Source organism: Micrasema longulum, unplaced genomic scaffold (assembly GCF_059751315.1).
Source record: "Micrasema longulum isolate JH-2025_06_02 unplaced genomic scaffold, ASM5975131v1 h1tg001813l, whole genome shotgun sequence".
NCBI lineage: Eukaryota > Metazoa > Arthropoda > Insecta > Trichoptera > Brachycentridae > Micrasema > Micrasema longulum.
The window spans coordinates 217,031-240,016 of NW_028278987.1; the positions used below are offsets into that span (position 1 = coordinate 217,031).

The following is a 22,986-nucleotide window of genomic DNA, read 5'->3' on the forward strand; positions in this document are numbered from 1 at the left end:
TTCAGATTATCTATTACGACTTTTGGCAATATTTTTTTGGCTTGGCACCTTAAAGATGCCGGTCGTCTCGCCTGTGAATGTGCTAGTAAGTTCGGATTGAGGTATTCTAAAAAAAATGTGGGCCCACAGAGAATGTGTCCATCACGCCAATAGGTTTTTTTATGTCTGCACAAACTGCGACTCAGACAGTGACTGATTTTTTATTTTATCTCACATATTACTTCATCTACATTTTTAATTTAATTTTTTATTTACCTGTTTTATTAGATATTAGTATAAATAATTACACTTATGTTATTCACTTTTTTTAATAAACGTTTTTTCTTGAATGAATCGTACTTTTATTTGGACCCCAAATAGTCTCGTCTACCTGCCTCATAATGTTTGCCAACTAACCCCTGGCATGGGTTTTCACCTCACCCGGAAGTTTCTGAGTGAGGGTAGAGACATTATTTCCAGCTTTAGTTGGAAAAGGGACGCCGATATCCTATCTGTCCCATTCCTTTATCCCTACACAGTAACCCGGAGATGGCGACGCCGGAGAGATCCAATCCCTTCGAGACGTCAGCTCTCACCCCCCGCTCTCCAATATTTCCAGCAGTCCAGAATTAAAAATGCAGGATAAGAAATCGCAGAAAGCAGCTTCTCAAGCAGATATAAAAATGAAGGTTTCAGCAGTCTCAAAGAGGGTACAACCATCAAAGCAGAAATCAAAGATAAGCATGAAAGTTCTCTGTTTTTGGCATCAGCTGAAAAAACCTCATCAAAGAAGGATGATATTGAAGCAGGTACATCGGTAAGCCAGCTAGAACAGGTAAGTCATTTAACAATTTATCTCTAGAAGTAATTAATCTTTCTACTAGGGGCCTGCGTATAGTCAACCCACTCAAGGGGACCATCACCAAGGAGATTAGAGAGGGATTTGTAGCTATCTTCACAGATATTATAGATATGGCTACAGAACTTACACATGGAGCACAAACACAAGAAACAAACATTTTGAAGGAGTAAATCTCCCTAATTCAAAAGAGTGCTCCGAGAAGTCAGCAGTCTTATCAACATGCAACGCAAAATAGTAGCTATGCAGCAGCAACATCGAGAGCATCTCATGCGGTTATTGTCACTGCCGTTGACAAAACTCAGACAACCTCGGACAAAAAAGCAACACTATGAAAAAACTTAAGGCCATCTGAGTTAAAAGTAGGAGTGAGCGCGCTTATTTCCGCAAAGGATGATAAAGTGGTTATCAAATGTCCCATTCAAATTGACGCTTTAAAGATAAGCGATGCTATGCCAAGATTCACTAAAGGAATCCTCATTGCTCAGGAAGGCTAAAGATTTGAGCCGAACATTATTCTTAAAGGAATCGAAAAGGAAACACAAAATTGGGAAATTGTAGAAATGATTCTACAACAGAACGATTCGATATTGGAAATAGTCGGCTTGGAAAAAGACGCAATCAAGATCCAACAAACAATGGAAAACAGAAAGAATGACAGATTAATAAATGTCATTCTAACTGTAAAAAATTAAGTCCGAAGAAGTGAGTATGTAAAAGCGAGAAATAAAACAACGATGCTAATAAAAAAAAGCCAAAATAATTTATTACGAAAACAAACTAAGGAAGGCAGAGGGAAATCCAAAAAAAATGTGGGAAATAATCAATGGAATAACGGGGAAATCTAAATCAAAAAAAGAAAATCAAATAATAAAATATCTTGAAAAAGACAAATCTAATAAAGAGATTGCAAATGAGTTTGGTAAGAGGTTTTTATTGACGATATAAAAAATCTTAGACATGAATGCCAATAACTTTTTTTGAAAAATAACAAAGCAAATTCCTCCATAGTGTCACTGTATGTACCTAAATGTAAACCACGGGATATTGAAATTATTATTGGATCTCTTAGTAACAATAAGGCTCTTGGGTATTATCGTAAATCAAAACGTAAACTACAACTAGGTAACCGACTACAAGGGAATACTCCTTGGATTGATTCAAAACTAGACTCGCATATTAAAGAACGCAACTCAATTTTTAAATAGTTGAAACGAAATTCCTCCAATATTTCTCTGATAAACTTGAAAAACATAGCTAGAAATAAAGTGACAAACTATAGAAGATTTGTACAAGCAAAGTACTTCACTGAAATTTTAAAGGAAATATTAACAATCCTAGAAAAACTTGGAAAACGATTAACTCCATCCTCACAAATGCTCCTCGGGGCAAAAAAACGGAAACCAACTGTCTTTTAGTCAATAATTCTTAATTTTAACTTTTAATTTAAACTTTTCATTTTAATTTTAACTTTTACTTTTAATCATTTGATTTCAACTCTTAATTTATACTTACCTACATCTACTACCTGCATCGATTAATTTATTGTTAGTTGTGATTTTTTTTTACAATTAAATTGAAATGTTCATGGAAGCAGAGAGAGAGGGAGGAAAGTAAAGTAGCTTTACAATGTCTTCTCCTTTTTATGAACTTTTTATGTAATATTTTTATTTTTACTTTTTTAGAATAAAATTATTTTTCCCCTCTCCTCCTGCATTCATTAGTGTGAAATCTGTAATTGGTCTTACTTTTTAAAATTGTTAATTTGTTCCTTGTTTTATATAAAGACTGTATGATTTCATTAATAAATAAATAAATAAATAATTATGAGATAAATGAACCGAAACAGATTTGTACAGAATTTAACAAGTTTTTCATATCAGTCGGCAGTTATTTTGCAAATGCAATTGCATCTTATCCTGATGACATAAATACAATATGTAACATTTCTAAGGCTGGTCATTCCTTTTTCATGCACAGAACAAACAAATCTGAAATTGCACTTATTATTTCTAAACTTAAGAAACAATCAGCCCCTGGCCACGATGGTGTGATTCCGTCTATCCTTGGGATCTGTAGAGATCAACTAGCAGATCACCTGTAATCCTAGTAAATGAATGGCTATCAACTGGTATCTTTTCAGACCAGCTCAAGATAGCAAAAATTGTCCCAATATATAAAAGCGAGTGTAAAAAAATGTGTCTAATTATCGACTAATCTCAATTCTTTCTGTATTTTAAAATATTTTCTAATTTGTTATCAAGGATGGGTTAACTAAATACCTCAATTTCTATGACCTTCTAACATCCCTACAGTGTTTTCGAAAAGGCTCTAACACTAAATGTGCTGTTTTTGATTTCATATCGAGGGTTCAAAAAAAATTTAGACGAGGGTAAATATGCGGCAGGCATTTTTATAGATTTGAAAAAAGTATTCGACACAGTGTAAAGAGGTCTGTTTCACACCAAGTTTACAAAAATAAGAACAAATTCAAAATACAATAAAGCCCCTGTTTTACGTTTTTCTAGGGACGAAAATGCTAAAATGAGGAAATGAAAAATGTATGAAAAAAAAAATTACATAAAAATACATTTATTGTACTAGAGTCTAGTTTAAATGATACTTTACAACATGTTATTAAAATTGTTAACTATACTCGTGCGAATGCAACAAGGCATCGTCAGTTTTGTAACATTTTAACAATTTAAATCTACCTTTTAAGTGTCCTGACGTTTCTATTCTGTTCATGCACAAAGTTTGATACTCTGCTATTTTGCGGCTGATGAAAAAACGCCATCAATTATGAGACTTCGAACACAATACCTGGGGCGTTGCGTGTGGACACATTTTAAATTCAATTTTCGTGCTACCTGTCTGTCGTTCACCTAGCAACGGCAAATAATTCTAAGAATTTAACCCAACTCGGCTGCCGGCTTACAATAACAATGCAAGCTCGGCCGACGAAGCTAATTCCGCTACCTGGATCACCCCTAAATGCAGTACCTGTGTCACTTTTGACATATTCAAATCCAGAACAATCATTTTGAAGTTTCCCTTGCAACGTAAACAGACTCTGATTTTAGAACTACGAGTCCCATCTGGCGGTAGAAATTGTAAGCCATGGCAGTGCTCTACAGCATTTTCCAATATTCACAAAGGATAGGTGCGAATCCCAAATAAAAATAGAAATCATTTAGAGCTTTCATGGACGCACCACAGGTGACGTTAAAAAAAAAGATAAATTAATTTTCCAAAAATTAATTAATAACTTAGGAATCGGTCTTAAAAGACCACTTTAAGCTGTAGGAAGATTGGAAAATATTTTTTCCCCTTTAGTCAATTGTCCTCACGCAACCTCCACATTAAATACTGCTGAATAATGCCCCTTATAATTTATCTTAATTTTAATTGTAATTATATACATTAATTAAGTATTTAGGTTATTCATATTAGTTATAAGTTTCTATAGTTAGTTCACATAAAAAAATTGTAATTAAACCAAAGGTCATTGTAAACAAAAAAAGAATATATGTATATTGTGTGTAGTATTATATGAGATTTAGTATTATATAACTAGGTAAGATTTATTTATTTTTTTTAAAAAGGAAGGAATTTAAAGGGAAGGAAAATGTATTATGTATTTTTTTAAAAAAAAGGAAATAAAGGGCTAATATATAAATTAATAATATCCACATTGTATCATATGGTTACTATGAAGAAAAAGGTTGGCTTGGGCTTGGGTTATACAGCCAATAGGAGGCAAGGTCCAACCCCCACCACAGAGCCCTAGGTAGGGCACTATATAAGCAGTACAAGAAAAAATAAGGGTCTCTTGCTTCCTTGCATTACCGGCAGCCACACTGAGACGTGGGGGCTCTCTACAAAGACGTGGAAACTCTGGCCCTGGACATCCAAGCCAACAGACAATTGCTGCCAGCAAGCTCAGGCTGACGCAACATAGCGACCGATCCAAAGGAGCCTTCAAGGAGCCAGTGCCACCATCACAGCCTGCCACGTCCAGCCAAATTCTACCAGCAACAGATACAACAGTATTCAGTCAACAGCTTCACACACGCCTTCAACAGTAACTTGTAACAAACAAATACAGGTTTCCTTCTTAAAATTACTAGTATAATACCGGTTATTAATTTTAAGCTAATGTTTACTGACAATTTATTTGAACATATTGATGTATAACTTAATTAATTGTATTATTTCTTTTTAACTCTCGTGTAAATGTTTTCTTCTCTCTTGTTTCTCTTAACTAATATAATCTGTAAAATAACTACATTCTGTCTTCTTTCTCTCCTCCCTCACTACCATTTCTCTACTTGCAAAGGTCTAAGATTACATTTGAATAAATATTTGTTTCATAAAGAATTTAGTACATTCATCACGCCTCCAGCTGGTCAGAAATTTAGTATTGGGTGAGTTCGGGTCTCATGCTACAACTTCCAGAGACTCACTCATACTAGATTAAATTGGGTTCCAACCCGAGGTTGACGGTGAAGAGGGGTGTTGATAAGTTGATTTAAATTCAAATAAACAAAATACAAAATAACCAATACCTCCGTAGTGAACTTCAGTAAACTTATAAAAGAATTAATAAATACATTCAACAAAAAAAGTCACAATGAGTAAACTATTTACATTTCTAACTGGCATCATCAACCGAAATATTATTGTCACACAAAAGAGTGAACTTGTTGTCATTGTTTTGACAGCTCAAATCGAACTTCTATTGGTTGATAATTTACCATAGACAATAAACAACTCGTAGACCTAAAACTATAATAACCATCGACTAAAAAAAAAATTTTTTAATTTATAGATAATCGTTAAAGTAATATACTCGTACCATAAACTAACAAGGAATAATAAATTAATTTTAATTGATTTTGATAAGAGCTAAACATACATTGATACGAGCTAAACATACCTGTTTAAAATATTCAGGCATTAAAACCTATAAAAAAAAGAGTCGGAAAAGAGCCAGGAAGGGAGTCGATCAAGAGTCGGTCGACAGTCGGGGAAGTGAGTCAAGTCTACGCGATCGTACCCTCGATCGCGGAGACGATGCAGCGTGGAAGTCGAAGTTAGGGAGTTTAAGTGCAGTGAGTGTACAGGGTAGCCAGTGCTACGTAGCAACCTCGTGGAATCCGACTACTCCACGAGGGTCATCGCAGGCCGCCTTCCAGCCGCGAAGGTTCCTCCACATCCAGGACATCCATCGTCCTCCAAAGGAACGCCAGTTTCCTGCACCCCCAGCGCGTGTGCCCAAACCCGGCCGGCCAGCCTTCCAGCTGGCTGTAGCCATCACCATCGCCACGGGACCAAATCCCGAGAGCCGCCCAAGGCTCTATCCATGGCAGATCTCCTCCCAGGACATCGCCCAGCATGTGTTCGTCCGAACACAGCATCCGGACCACCGTCCGTCATCTCTCCACATAAGTGAAACCACCATTGTGTTAGAATTAAGATATTAGTGAAGAGTGACAATTACGAACTGCATTAGTTGAGGACCTAGATCTGTGAGTATTTTTCTTTCTCTCATGTTTGTAACTAGTTCTAAGATTATTCCCATGTTCTAGTTAAATAAACATAGGTACATAAAACAATCAAGCTTTTTAAATTATCTTCCAATTTACTCGTTTTTAGAATAGTTTTTAGAAGTTTTCTTTATTTTCTTTTGGGCTTTAAATTCATTTAGTTGTAATCTTAATTGCGTTATCATGACGGGGAATAAAAATGGGAAACACATGGCGAAGTAACTTACTATTCCACATATCCGATAAAGCACCAGGAAGACGCGATCTTCTAATTCATCTCAAGTTTCCGTTCGGCGGATGTCCCCGCTTTCTTTCAGTTAGCGGAGAGACGGACAGCTTCCGTCTATTCATACGCGCCAACGACATTATTTTTAAATATTCCAATTTTACCCCCCGTGATAATTTCTATAAACATTATTAATATGAATTGTACATTAGCATCTGAGAAGTCATTTGATGAAATTAACTTGGTCAATTCAACCCAATATGTAAATAATATATCTACAAAAATACATAATGCTCTAGCTATACTTACTGAGCCATCATGCCGAGCCACAAAAGACCAGCAGGTCAGGATACAATCGGAACTAATAGGTGTCTTAACAGTTACTAATCTAATGGCAGTTTCGATGGGTAAACTTGAAGGATCGCTCCAAGTATTAAAATTAAACAAAACATCGGGGTCTACCTGGAGCTCTATCGTGGCTTCTAATGCACACTCATCCCATAAAAATATGCCACTGATAATAACTGACAAAGCTCCAGCACTCCCAGCAAGACCGACTGTATTTATTTTTCCAGAAGACAAATCAATGCCTAAAACATCTGATTCTACGCTTGAGAAAATAAAATGTGCGTTAAACCCAACAGAAATAGGTATAAAAGTTACAGGAATTAAGCTAATAAAAAATGGAGGCACTTTAATTCATCCAAGTTCTCATGAGGAAGCCATAAAACTAGCCAATAATCCAGAATTATCTGGTGCTGAGCTGAAAGCAACAGTAGCCTCTTATAGGCTTCCACGCATAGCCATTCATGGTCTTGAACAAAATGCTTCCACAGAGGAAATGATCAATGCTATTCACTTCCAAACCCATACCGAGACAAACTTGCCACTCGATGAACTTAAAAAACAAATAGTATTATAATGATGTAATAACTTATATTTACATATAAGTTATTAATTTAAAAAATCTTTGGGCCAAACATTAATTAATAGTAAAGATCAGGTCGACAAATTTGAAAATAGCGGAATATACGAACTAACATGTACTTGTCCTGGTTCATATATAGGACAAAGCGGGAGAGCTATTAAATATAGAGTGAAAGAACATTTAGCTTCACATAGATTAAATAACGACTTATCAAACTATGCATTACATTTAAATGAATTTAAACATACTTTTGATAAAGAAAAAAACATAAAAATTTTACATGTAGGACATAAAGGTCAAAAGTTAGATAGATTAGAAATTTTAGAAATAAATAGGATAAAAAATAATAGCGATAGAATTTAAAAACTCACCCTTATTAGCCCCCTTAGTTAGACCCTGTACATTGTAATAAAACAATAAATATTTTTCATAACATAGAATATCCTCTTAAAGTACACCGCCAACACGTGTTTCGATCATTTGTCTCACTCTGTTCCATTGCAATATTGCGTATTGTATTTTTTTCAACAAATTTTTAAATGTACCTACACTGAAGATAATATTTAGTTTTATATAAATTATCCATACACTGTATAATATTCACCAGTCTGAAGATGCCCATTAGAGGATGAAAGCGCTAATTGGTCAGAATAAATAAGTGGAAGTGTACCAAGTATTTCTTAAATTAATAACTTATATGTAAATATAAGTTATTACATCATTACAATGGAATTCCATCGAGAATTGTCAATAAATAATTTAATTGAAAAAATAGTATTATCCCATAAATCTGGCCCTCGAACAGGAACTTGTGCTCATATTTTCAGAGTTCCTCCCTCTGTGCGACATTCTCTCATCTCTTTTACCAAATTAGCAATGGATTGGCAACTACATAAAGCCAGGGACTGGATTGACTATTTAAGGTGTGGTCACTGTCAACTCTATGGTCACATCGCATCCGATGCTCTGCGGACACGCAAATTTGTTCCCACTGTGCCAAACCTGGACACAATCGTGATGCCTGCCCAAACCCTGACAAATCTCCAGTGTGTGCAACCTGCAAATTTTTCAAGAAACTCACCGCTCATTCTACTGGAGCTAAAGATTGTCCTGCACGCCAAGCAGCAGAATCTAAACAACTATCACGGATTAATTTTTTAGTGTAAATCTAAACCGTCAAAATTGCAAGCAAATATTTGTGGTTTAAACACCAAATTAAATATCTTAGGTTGTGACATTTCCTCCCGATTTAAGTGTAAAATAAATAAATATTTTTAACCTTTTCAGATAAATATTCTAAAAATGTTGTTAACAGTAGATAACGATAATTCTAACTTTTCAATCGATGAAACCAGTTCCCAACCAGAAATTGCTGCTGACTTTGTGAAAAGCATATCCTCGAAAATTTGTCGAGCAATCGCAATCTTTGCGGAACTGCTTGCAGAGCGATAAGGATACAAAACGAACTAATTGGTATACTTATCTTGACTAACTTGATGGTGGTAACAATGGGTGATCTCGAAGGCTCCATAAATGAAATTAATAAATACAATAAGTTAAAACCAGAAAATATTTCCGCTTCTAAAACCTGGAGCTAGGTTGCTTCAACGCATTCTACGCTTCTTTTGGCATAGTAAAACTGTCAAATTAATATTGAAAATACGGAAACCATTCATCGCCTTTGAAAAAACTATCTCTTACAAACAGTCTTCTCTTGGTCTTATCAGCTAATAGCGGCCAGCTCTCCGTTCCCGAACCACCCGTCGCACCGGGAGGTGGCGTAGTCGTAGGCGCCCAGGAAGATAGCGCCGCCCAGCGCAAAGCTCGTCAGTCTAGGCACGAGCCCGGCGAACAGCCCGCGGAGGCCGCGCTCCGAGTGCACGGCGCGTAGCGTGTGGCCGACCGTGAGAGGCCCGCTGGACGCCGGCGCCAGCATTATCCTCGTCTTGGCCACGTCCAGGGGGGTCGTCACCGCGCCGGCGAGCGCACCGGATACAGAGCCGCATAGCCCGGCCTGGAATAAAATAAAGGATAATCAGAATTAGAAATTTTGAGTATCATAGCAATGCTTCGTAAGGGTACAATGATGATGATGATTAAGGTTGAGAAACAGATGATGTCTGTATATTAATTATGTTACATAACATTAATATTGGATGGGGTTAAAAGCAAAACCGCCACTGTCCATGATCACTGTTTTTGGGAAGACCAACAAAACCAGTAGCGAAAAGATTATTTTTTAAAAGTTTAATGTGCTCTGTTTCGGATTCAAATATCTTTTCATTCAAGTGTCAAGCTATTCCTTCCTTTGATTCCGGTAGTCCTTGTTTGGAATTCCAACGTACGTACCCCTCCCTGACAGCGAGTCAAGAAAGCAACGCGCGCGAAAACACACACAACGAAAACGTACCGCAAGCGTGACATCTTTCGAATCATCAAAATATAAACAAAAACGATGTTTTTCTGGACCAGTGCCAAAGGGGGGAAATCGTAAGTCCTTACCTCTGTCATTCATTCCAGGATTGACACTTGTAACCATCACGAGATGGCAGGCCTTGTTTTACAGTCCCGAGGTCGAAGGAATTAAGCATCCAACAATCATTAAACATAAAATGAATAGTCTTTTCACTCTTAATTTTGTTGCAACAGAGAAGGCAAACATTTTTGAAAACGGGCAATGGAAGTCTAGGAATTTACAGGGCTTATGACCTGTCACTGGCCACTTTACACACTGTGTAACATTCATCATCCTGCCTATGTTTGAACATCGACATTTCCTCAATTCTTCCATCTGTTGACTTTTGTGAAGTAAACGAGCTGAAACCTTTATTAAGTGGGTGAGACTCATCCGGCTGAACCATTTCACCTACTAAGCAACGCCTAAAAGCATTTTTTCAATTTTTATACTTCTCACACCAGTTAGCTTAATCAACAATGTTTTGAGTATGTCCAAATGTTTGTAGACATGCTTTTCCATCTGTCGATTTTTGTGAAGTAAAAGAGCTGAAACCTTTATCAGTTTTTTTTGCTACTCGTTATACCATGCACAAGTCGCGTTTTGTTGGTCTTCCCAAAAATCCTTGATCATGGACAGTGGCAGTTTTCCTTTTGACCCACTCATTTAGCCTTATCTGTTACATAATAATATATTATTTTAACATGTACACATGGACAGATTTTGGAGTAGAAGATGGCGATAATTTTCTATGTCACAGTTGCTCTACCATTTCATAGGAATCAGATTAATTAGATTCTGAAGAATTTTATGAATTATACCCAAGTCCAAACCAAAATTCTACGTAATTTTTTTTTTGTTCTTTATCTTTTTATGCACCTACCAACCCATATATTTATTAAATATTTGTGTTCTTTCGTGACAATGTACGATCCTTAATATCTGTACCTCAGAGGCAGACGGATGCAAATCCAAACGTCAAATGTTCAACAAAAGCCTAAAGAATCTACTTTCTCTAAGTGATTTCTAATAATTTATAGTATTCATTTGTATTTTCAGTATCTTAATGTATTGGTTCTTTCATTATACGACTTACATTTCTTCAAAATCTATGCACATGATCATAAACTGGATACGAAAATCAAAATGTCATTCCATCAAATTCTGGATTTGCATCTGTCTGCCTCTGAGGTACTTCTTCTTTTAGCGCCTTGCCGGGTCCCCCCGACGTTGACGACCACTACAGCGAAAGCATATACATATATCTGTCCTGAGCCAATTTTAGATTTAGCAGCCAGGACGACTGCTTATTGATGTACTCGCCGTAGTGATTCCTGGGAAAAGATGACCAGAGTGATTTGCCATTGCCTTTTCTGGTGGATTTACTGTCGGGGTTACCTTCCCTTAGATGGTTGGTTTTGGGTTTGAGGCGCTAAAAACTCGCCTTTCATCCTCTCGTTATCTGCTGTGATCACACTGTTATGAGTGTGGTCCCATTGCCCAGGGTTCACAACGTGGACGCTAACGAGTTGGACTAGTCAGTAGTATTGCCGGTGGAATGCAACTAGGCGTTCGCAGCATTTTATAGAATCACATCCTCCAGCAAGATGTGACTCACTGCAACCCTACTGACAGTTCGAACCCCTCTGGGTACAGATATTATTAAAACTATTGTTTATTTTAAGTTAAAAACAATTTTTATTTCCATACGTCCTTCCACAGGTAAACTCATATGTGTACCTGTGGACAAAAATGTACCTTTTGTGAAAATCACTATATAATAAGCAATAGGCAATGAATCTGAAACAGAAACGAAATAATACATATTTCTGTTAACACACGAATACCTGAAAAAAAAACAACTGTCCAAATGTGCATTTTTATAGCAATTTTAAAAATTAAATTACTTGTATAAAGCTGATGTTTCCATCGGGGCTGCTCTCCGCCACAGCCTTCTTGAGGAACTCCCACAGCGGGAACTGGATGAAGCTGAAGGGCAGATCCCTCAGCACGGTGGACAGGAAGCCCCGGTACAGCCCGGAGACCAGACCCTCTGTGCGCCACGCGTCGGCCAGGATACGAAAACCGCTGCGAGAGGCTGCGGATGGCAGGGCCTGTCGACGCTGCTTGGCTATCTCCACGGGTACACGGACAACGCAAGCCATCTGGAATAAGATTAGAATTGAAACTTAACATTTTTTAGTTTTGTGGAATAAATTTTTCCGAGTAGTCTACCTACTAAATAATATTATGAATAAACAGATAATACGCAGTTGTGTTGTGTGGATTATTGTGTTTGCTTACAATTTGCAATCTAATGGCTGCATTTTTGAGGAGCTCGTTTTATTTGCTGTAGTCAATTACAATTATAGGAGCCATCTATCATTTATTGTGCGTTTTATAATATAAATAATATAGATATACAGAAAATAAACATAAATATGCAGTATTTAAAACTGTCTTAACATTTTGTAATTTCTGTCAGTATATTAAGTCTTCTTTGTATATTCTCACACGTAAAAAAAAAAGTTTATTGTTAAGTGTCCTTGACACGGGTAACCCGAGTGAGGTCAAATTGTTTTTATTATTTATTATTGTTTATAATGTGAAAAAGAATGAATAAATAAGCAAATCTCTTTAAATTGACTTCTATTTGGAATAGTTTGCAGCTCCTGATTGTTATAAAAAAGCTCTTTGAAGTCTGCAGTAAGCTTCGTATAATGACTAAGGGCTTTACTTATAAACCTGGTATAAAGTTACGCCTATAATAAGGATGGTATTCCCATCCGTATTCTACCACTATACCTAGTTTATGAGTAAGGCCTAGATTGTTTTTGAAGTAATCAACATTCATTTTAAAATATACAATGTTTAAAACCCGTTTTACATTTGTTATATTAGCCTAAAACGGCTTCCACACGTAGAGACCGGAAACTCTTGGTCTCACAATGCTGTAGGAGCAGCGAGAGGGTGACCTAATAGAGACATACAAGATACTCAACAGTCACTATAGCTCCTCAAATTTGGATCCCATGTTCAAACTTAAACAAGATGCTCGTCTTCGAGGCCACAGTCTCAGGCTGGAGAAAATGAGATTCAATCTAAATCCGCGGAAGCATTTCCTGAGCAATAGGCTTGTTGATGGTTGGAATAAGCTGCCATAGGAGCCGTGTAATCTCAATGGGTTCAAAAATGGACTAGATTTGTTTCGGAAAAATTAAAGTGTGCCAGCAACTAACTTTCGTTAAAATAGATTTAAGCATATCAGCATAAGCTGCTTGCTTAAAATTGATATAATAATAATAATAACAACAATAACATTACAATGATCGAATCTGCTATTGTCCTATTTCAAATTATCCATCTTGTTGGTTTAAAAATCCAACGATGACAGATCGCGGTCTCTCAGCGGCTTTTGTGACTTTGATCTGCCACTCTAGATGAGTGTTGTTCGGCAGAGATATTCTAAAAATTGCCATGCATAAGCAAAAGTATGACCCCGATCTGGAAATAAACTCTAATAGATCGTTCAAATGCAAGAATGTTACTGGAAAATGATTTGAAAACGCTCTTGCTGGACCTTTAAAAAACAGGTCTTGGTGTGATGCCCGTCGAGGGGACACTTATTGAGAACAAACCTGATTACACTTATAAGGACAGTGCCGACGAGTTGGTTGACCGACTGCAACTACTGATGGAATCTCGATCGCAAATATGAAGGATCTCAGAACGACCAACTATAGTCAACAAATTACAAAACCAGCCTAGTTTTTATTTTTATGTTAAGACAGTGGCAATACAATAACTAATTATTTGAATGGACAACAATCCAATATCTCTAATTGTGCTGATTTTCTACCCTAGAACAGCTGAACGTAATCTGACACATCCCGACCACAGGATTCGGCTGAGAGAAAAAAGTGGTTCCAGTGTATTGATAATAGAATTTTCACTTACAATTTCTCCGATGGAGGCTGCGACAATGTGCACCAAGGGTTGGTAACTCTTATCGATTCCCCTCTCCTCGGCTAGAGCCTTCACCCCCTCGTAGGACAGGAAGAACAGGGCGGCGGAGGGCACGCTGCCCAGCATGACGGCCCCCAGGCCCCGGTAGACCCCCGCGAAGCCCCCCGACTGCAAGAAGCCGGCCCGGGACTGGAGCCGGGTCTTGATGGTGTCGATGGGGTAGAGCGACACATCTACTGTGAACCCGGCAAAACCCCCCGCCTGGGAAGAGAACATTCACAACTATTAATTTAATGTTTTATTAACAAGTACAAACGTTTTAACATATGTGGTACATATCTTAGAAATAAGTACATTAGGGAAATGAAATACCACATGAAAAAAGTGGCAAGCTCGTTGGCTTGGTGTGGGATTATATATTTATTCTTTTTACTAATTTTTCACGTCCATAAGGCTATGAGTATACGAGTAAAAATTCTTACAACAATAAAATCAAAATAACTTACATTATTCTAATGCTGCAGAAATCACTCTAACTTTTTCTATTTTGCCTACTTAAATAAAACATAGTGTAAATTTATTTTTTTGCCTAAACCTACTTTTATGCAGTATTTTATCTTTACTTATGTATCTATAAAGCATAATGTCATTCGATACTTAAAGAAAAAAAAAAGAAGTTGTTTATTTTTCATATATTATTTTGAATCTTGGAATGGGGCACACATAAACATATTCTTATGTGCTCTAGTAATAAAAATATATCAATATATTTCATTCATAAGTTGTTTTTTAACCTTCTGTTTGAATTTTGATATTTTTTTTCTTCATAAATTTATTTTTCTCATTTTATAATATTTTTTACTACCTTACCTGACAGGCCTCTAAATCAGCGTTGCTAGACCCGATCAAGCGAAAAAAGGTAGATTCAGAAAAATAAATCGGTAGATTTCGGTAGATCCGGGAGAGGGGGTAGGAGGGGAGGAGGAGGGCAAAATAAATTTGACAGTTGTTCGAAATTAAAGCGCCGTTTTGCCTAAGGCCTTTGTTTGAAATAGTTGAAAACGCTTGGTAAATAAACAATTGAAAACCAAAACGACTGCAATAAGTGAATCACCAAAATATAGTGATTTATTATGTCTTCTTTCTCTTGCAAAAAAATGTAATATAAAAAATAATAATACAATACATAGATTGAAATTCAAAATATTATTGTATTGAATGAATGACACAATTTTATCAAAATATATAGTATTTTTATTGTCAAACAAAGAAATAATTAATGTTTTAAAGTTCTTTCAATGCAACAATGTTTGAGTATGTCCAAATGCTTGCAGACTGGCTGGATTCTCTCCCTAGGGAGTTGTTCATATTTAAATTTATTTCAACAGAGAGGGAAAACGCTTTTGAGAAGGGAATATGGAAGTCTAGGCATTTACAGGGCTTATGAACTGTCATTGGCTGGTTTAAGTGGTTTAACCAGCCAATGACAGTTCATAAGCCCTGTAAATGCCTAGACTTCCATATTCCCTTCTCAAAAGCGTTTTCTTTCAGTGCAACTTAAAACTTAATAAAAACTGCTAACTGCTGAAGTACTGAACAAATTATCTACATTTCACTTCATAAAATAGACAAATATACATTTTTAATAATGTCATGAAATTCTATGCCATGATTTATTTTACCATATTCAATTCAACAATACTAGCCAATTCCATAATTAATATATCATTCATTGTATACTTATGTACGATAGATAAGCAGTTTTTTAAATAAGCAACTGATGGCAATCGAAGTGAGCAATAAATTATTATAATATGAATTCGTTTTATTTGCATTGAAATTTTGTTCTGTGGAAAAAAAAACAAGGAAATGTATAAAAATCGGTAGAATTTCAATCGAATTCGGTAGATCGGTAGATTGCTCCCAAAATCGGTAGATCTACCGAAAAATCAGTAGATCTGGCAACGCTGCTCTAAATAGAGGCTCACCAGGTTAATCCTTAAAAAAATAAAAAAACTTTCTTGGTTTGATAAAAACAATACAACAATAACAGTATGCTGCTACAGAAGTTAATATGTGGTTCAATAATTGTGTTATAAATAATTTTGCATGAATTCTTATCAACAAATCATCTAAATCTTGCCAAATTGAATATTTTTTAACTTATTATGCCATAAAACACTTTAATTTTATATGTCATGTAAAAGCCCTCTGCGCGTATACAGACATTGAATAAATATTATTAACATTTTACAACAGAGATGAAGAACATTTAAGAGAAGGTAATTTAATTTTTTATTTTTTTTATTTTCTTTTATTCAGGAAACATACAGTACAGTTACAAAGTTTAATATTTTACACAATTGGACTTAATTCTAATGGACCAGTGAAGTTTCCATATTAAAAAGCAATTAAATCTAATGTTAATTATGAAAGTATAAAAAAGAGAAGGAAAAAGAAAACATAAATGAAAGTTGTTTAAAAATTTAAATTTTAGTGAAAAAAAAATATTTTAAGGTTTGTAGTTTGTAGTGAGTATTTACAAATGGAAATAATATTAAAAATGAAGAAAATTTGTAAGAGTAATTAAGAATTAAGAATGGAAATAAAGAATGAAAAACATGCTCAGATGTAAAAATAAAATAAAATAGTAATAAATTTTTTTTTTAAAAAAGGAAAAACATAAACACATATTTATTTTAAGGGATTCAAAGAAACGATGAGAAGAATCTTTAAGTGAAATATAAGACAATAAATTTAGGTCAATTTAAAAAACATCTTCAAAATTAATGACACATTATAGTAAGAGCAGCAATATATTGATTTTATTAACATATATAATATAAGTAATTAATATAGAAGTCCAGGCATCTACAGGGCTTATGACCTGTCAATGGCTGGTTTAAGTGGCCACTTTACACACACTGTGTAACATTCACCATTCTGCTTTTATTTGAACATCTATATTCCTTCAATTCTTTTATCTGTTGATGTTTGTGAAGTTAAAGAACTGAAACCTTTATTTATGCGGGTGAGATTCATCTAATTGAATTATTTCACCTACATACTAGGCAACACCTGAAAATATTATTTTTTCAATTTCTATACTTCTTCATGGACCAGGTAATTTATCAACAATATTTTGAGTTTGTACAAATTTTTGTAGACAAGGACTGGATTCAACTCCCTGGGGAGCTGTTTATATTAACATTTTACAACAGAGATGAAGAACATTTAACATTGTTGATTAATATTAGTAAATAAATTGATAAGACAATTTTACAGGAGAGTAAAAACAAAGATTTGAAATCGCTTTGTCAAGGTATTATGAAAGATAAGCTTCTTATATGAAAAGACGCAAAATGAGGAAGCTCAATGGTTTAAAATAAAAATAGTTTGTTAATTGACTATCAAACTAAGCCAATTTTTTTTAACTATATATTTTTAAGTACTCTCTCACGGACGTTATTTAAAAGTAATTAAATAGTAATTCTAAACTTTAACCAGTTTCTTGTCTACGCTTCGACTGGAGTAGGGACTTCTCGACACACAGCCTCAAACACCTGCATATATATAAGTATATTATAATTCAAAGTTTTGATTTTTCGACTTACAATCAGCGGGGTCCAAAGCAGCTTCGAATGATTTTCCATCTTTATAAAGTCTATCTGTCTCCTTGTCGAAGAAAAAGCATACCGATAATAACTTACTACTTGTTTCTTCGAAATAACATTCGGGGCGGTATTATTATAGGCCTTTTACTTTGCGTTTGCTTAAATAGAAACCAAAGTTAACCTAAACCGATCCAGCAGCCGGCCGGACGGAGGAAAATTGGCAAAACTGACAGATTGCATAGAGAAAGAACAAAGTGTACGTTTTGAAACGCTTATTTTTCACGCGTTCATAAAACTATATACATACACTGATCAATGTTCATTTTTATTATTCATCGAAATGAATTTGTGGGGTAGTCATTTATTTCCCATTAGTAACTTCAAAAACGGGAAGATGAAATTATTTTGGTATTATTGCATATTTTTTTTCAATATAAAGAGATTTTCAGTAGAATTCATATGATTTTAAAAAACAATACAAACAAACAAACTATCACGCCGTTTCCCCGTAAGCAGAGAGGATAGAACGCCATGCCATTCTATCTTGGCATATATACCTCACTTCCTCTACATTCATACATCTTTTCATGCACGCACGACGATTATTCCTACTTTTTACATGTCCATCTTCAAGTATTTGATGGACTTGATCGTGCCATGTCTTTCTCGGTCTTCCTCGTTTTCTACATCCATCAACATTCACATCTCAGATCCTTTTAGCCATTCTTTCATTGTCCATTCGCTCTACACGTCCAAACCAACGGAGCACCCCTTTTTTTTCTGTCCATAATGCATGTCTCAGCCTTATACACTTCACGGATCTCAACATTTGTGCACCTATTTTTATTTATTTATTTATTTATTCACACTTGCCATTTGCATACGAGATACAAAAAACACGATTTTTTTTCAAATGTATTTTGCCATTTATAATATTTTTTGTAAAACTATGAGTAGATTTAAAACCATGAATACTATCGTAATATGGTATATCATTGTGAAGAATTTTTGGTAATTTTTTTTTATTGAAATGGAGAAAAATAAGCAAAATGATAAAATTTCTTTTTTTAAGGAGTTATCAGCTGAGTCGCGTCAGTCAATGGTAAAAAGAAAATACGGAAAGAAGTTAAATGAGAAAAATCTTTATTAGTTTTTTTTATTGCAACTGGTGAGAATTGAACCCGCGACGCCAGTTTCAAAGTCGGGCATCTAACTGCGCCGGTTTGGCCGATAAAAGCGTATTTTGTAAATGAGTTACCTTTTACCTTGACCACTTGTAAAAGTGCACTTAATATCTCCATTTGAAATAGATATCTATGTATTTTTTTAATTTCTAGCATAAGGGAACGCGGGGAAACGTGTGTAATCTCTCAGCTCTCAGTAAATTATATCCACAGATTACTAATACTAATAATTATATCCTTTGTCTATGGTATAATGGATATCCTCGGTATAGTCTCTGGTCCTCAGTGGCGTAATATTTGGAGAAAATTCTCGCTGGGTTATTAAAACAAAATTCAGTGAACTTGCGTTTTATTTATAACTTTATAAAAATGTGTGCAAAAATATTTACATGCGCAATATAAGAAATATATGATTCCTCCTTTACTACAGAATAATTTATCAATAAATTTGGCTCGGTAAATAAGTCATTGTAACCTCATGCACTTATTTAAACATAATATTTGGACGTATTTCTCTAAAACATATTACTATTTATCACTAGGTAGTTGATATGGCTTCGAAAATTTACATATAAGATCGAAAAATGACAAGAAAGACAAAAAATATGCATGCAGAAAGAAAAAAAAAATGCTAAGCAAAGGAAAAAAGGGGAATCTATTGAAAATTAGTTATTGCAGGCAATGTTTCTATCTGGGAAAACGAAAATGTATTGCATTATAAATAAGTACAACATAAAAAAAGCATTTATTTGAATTTTTAATTATTAAAAAGAAAAAAATCTGTCGTGGGCATCAAATGAGTGAAAATGAGTGAGAATTGTGAAAAAAATGTGTAAATAAAAAGTGTAAATAACAAAACCGAGTCAATCAATTGGTATTTTTGTGAATAACATTTCAACATATTAAATTATTATAATTATCAGTAAGAATTACTTGTAATTAATTTTTATTACAAAGGTGTATAATTTTTTAAATTTAAATATATGTTTTTTATTGCTAATACACACCAACAGATATAATATATGCAAGTGCATTAAGTATAAATTATAAGATCATTTTTTTACTGTAAAATTTCATGTTAATCATTAAAATGAAAGGAAAACTGGCGCAGGAAAGGAGTTTTAAGATTTGTTAGGTTAGGTTGTCTTTCTTGATCATCAAAACTCAAATTCGTCTTGCTAATATTTGCAGAAGTTGTTGATTCCAGTGGTAGATACTATCCAGTTGAGATAAGGGGTGACGCGGGTGTTGATTCCAGGTTTTCCGTTGATAGCGCATCCGTATCCACCAGCGATGACTCCGATGGCGTATACGCGGCCATTTGTATTGCTCTGCCAGAGAAGAGGGCCGCCAGAATCATGCTGTAAAAATTCAAACTATTCTTAACCAAGTTTGTCATGTTTGTTAGCTCGTGGGTTGAGAAATAGGAAACTCTCAGGGGTAGGTACCCCACCCCATAAATGGTGACCAATGTCTGCAGGACTTTCGACTTTTTGAGATTGTGTAGAATACTTTGAAAATAATATTTTATCAATGGAGTCCAATATCTTTGAGCATGAAATGTTCATGATGATGTTCTTATTCTTAGATGTGGGGGTCAGTGCTATGCAAGCTCGTGACGTCACTGCAACCTGTGAAGATTTATTGTGACAGGTTCCCGTGAATAGTTCTCGCCCAGGTTAAAAAGAGCAAAGATCCTGGCTATTGTGTGGAAGGCGAGAGTTCTCACTTTGTTAAATCCCCCCCTTCAAGCCCAAATCTGTAAAGTATCAGGCTAATACCTAATGGTAGGGGGCTAGCTCTTTAACATCCTCAGATTTAACTAGTAGTCTCCTGAGGATGAGGCTCCTTTTTTATTTAAAGCCTCACATTAACATATAATGTGTTTAGATGTTTCCTCATCGATGTTATTTAAATTAATATTAAATAAGTATTCTGTGCGCATTAAACGTAGACCCAGCTATATCTATGGGGCTTTCAAAATTTATTATATCTAGTTAAAACTACTTTTCGATGGGGGATGTGTAAATACCCTAAACCCCCTCCCTCTCTTATATACGTCCTTTGTTTAATACAATACATGATATTACCTGACAAGCATCTTTTCCTGGTGCATATGTGCAGATAATGCTTGAAGTAACGACAGCTCCCAGTTGAGTACCACATTGCGTTTGGTCGTATATTTGTAGGTTGACTTTACGGAGATAGTCGGAGTCAGCTCCGCCAAAAGCTACGGTTCCCCAACCTAAAATAAACCAAATGTGATTTAACATATTTATTAGAGAAAAATAATTATTAAAAGGCCCCTAAAATATGCAATAGATATGGAAAGAGAATACTCGAGTACACTGAAGCGCTCTGAAAGATATATAGAGATTGATAGATATTGAGAAAATTAATCAAATGAATAAAAATTATCACCTAAAGCATCAACATATTTTCCATTGAAGTTCATGCTGGTCAACGAGAATGGTAAACAAGCAGGTCCAACTTTGGCACTAAATACAATAACAGCACTTGTACGCACAAGACCGATGTCATTTTGGTAGTCAGATCTGCAAAAACAATGATTCAAACATTGAAATGCAATGAAATAAACTCAAGAATTGATTTAAGGAAGAAGAATCAGAAGATATTGATATAAAAAGTTTGGTATTAGAAGTGGGCACTCTGTTTTCACACAAGTTCAACAATGTCATCAGTCCATCTCCTCTGTACCACCTTCCTTTTGTTTTTTTAGGGTCTCCAATTCAGTATTCTAAGGATCCACCTATCAACTTTTTTTCTCATCACATGACTCACCCACTGCCATCTACTCTTTCTGCAACATCCGTCACTTTTATAGTGTCTTTTTTCCTCATTTCCTATATGGTCTCTCAAGGAGACGCCCAACATTTGTCTTTTCATAGAAGGCTGAGAGCACTTCTGGCAGGGAGTGACATGGTTTCAAGACCGTATGTTGTCACCGGCAGAACACAAGAATTGTGTAGGTCTTGGGCCTTTAAATTGTTTGGAATTACCGAATACGTGATTCAGCTTTTCAAAAGCAGCCCAACGATGTTAAGGTATCATGTTTATAATTATGTTGAGGTTTTTAAAATAAAAAAGGATTTATTATGAGGTGCAAGATGGCTTCAAATTAAATAAATAATGTATTTGTAAAAATATTGTAGTACTAAAACATAACTTACGCAAGAGGATGTCGAACAAGGGAGTCTGATAATACAAGAGTTGTTCCAGTGGTTTCCGCTGTAAAATTAATTTTATTTTAATAAGACAGTATGATAAGTCCGACATTTTACCATTTATACCAGTGAGGAAGAGCAACTATTACATTATTTATTGTGTATGCAGATAATTGGTAGAACTCCATATTTAATTTGGTAATGTATCCAAAATAAAACAAGTTTATTGGATTGTAATTCTACTTTATTTTTTATAAAATATACAAAGGGTATATTGTGACGCGTTTCGTCTTGTTAGGACATTTTCAAACAAACTTTCAAGACATTTTCAAACAAACAAAAAAAAAATTTAGGAGTTTGTTTGAAAATGTCCTAACAAGACGAAACGCGTCACAATATACCCTTTGTATATTTTATAAAAAATAAAGTAGAATTACAATCCAATAAACTTGTTTTATTTTGGATACATTACCAAATTAACTATTACATTGCCCCAAACAATTTGAAAGAACAGATAAAAATTCACGACACATGATTAAACACAACATTTTCTATATCTTAGATGTACCTAGCATGGGAGAAACGTGTCTGTTTATTTTACGTCATTGGTGCTATTATTGTTATACAGAAAGTAAAAACTCACTTCCGACTCTTAGATTATGTTCCCCGTAGAGGACTCCGACGTTTGAGGTCTGCTGGTTTTGCAGACAATGCGCCGCAGTGAGGACCCAACGATTGCTGATGATGGTAGCACCGCAGTATACAATCTTCAGTTGAATATCCACAAGTCCAACCATCATCGGATATTCATTAACTAGAGTCTCTACACCTCCTACGATCCTTGTCTAAAATACAAAATACGAGTATTCATAAAATATAGTGAAATTTATTTAGTTTTCATTTCTGTTCGTTTTTGTATTTGACGAGAATTGGATTTTACCTCCTCATCATCATCATGCCCCTGTACGCACACGATGGTGCATAGGGCACTGCATTGTTAATTTAAGTGCAGCGAATCTTGAACATCTGTTACAAGAAGGT

General features: G+C 35.1%; 2 protein-coding genes across 3 annotated transcripts in view; both read right to left on the reverse strand.

Annotated features, from left to right (window-relative positions):
* Positions 1–317: 317 nt before the first annotated feature.
* Positions 318–17,775, reverse strand: LOC148273888 (mitochondrial S-adenosylmethionine carrier protein-like). Its single transcript, XM_088238008.1, has 4 exons — positions 17,577–17,775; positions 13,954–14,223; positions 11,904–12,161; positions 318–9,555 (listed from the first exon to the last, which is right to left on the reverse strand). Exons 1-4 carry the CDS (start codon positions 17,613–17,615, stop codon positions 9,265–9,267), a joined length of 858 nt encoding a protein of 285 aa, XP_088094134.1. The 5' UTR covers positions 17,616–17,775; the 3' UTR covers positions 318–9,264.
* A 1,317-nt stretch (positions 17,776–19,092) lies between these two features.
* Positions 19,093–22,986, reverse strand: part of LOC148273889 (venom serine protease-like) — a 29,669-nt gene continuing 25,775 nt past the window's right edge. For both annotated transcript variants that reach the window (XM_088238000.1, XM_088238001.1), the window contains exons 6-10: positions 22,589–22,790; positions 21,952–22,009; positions 21,182–21,315; positions 20,851–21,005; positions 19,093–20,121 (exon numbers count right to left, since the gene is read on the reverse strand). In XM_088238000.1, the coding sequence (XP_088094126.1) occupies positions 19,939–20,121; positions 20,851–21,005; positions 21,182–21,315; positions 21,952–22,009; positions 22,589–22,790 (732 nt within the window). In that variant the 3' untranslated portion in view covers positions 19,093–19,938. The remainder of the gene's footprint in view (positions 20,122–20,850; positions 21,006–21,181; positions 21,316–21,951; positions 22,010–22,588; positions 22,791–22,986) is intronic.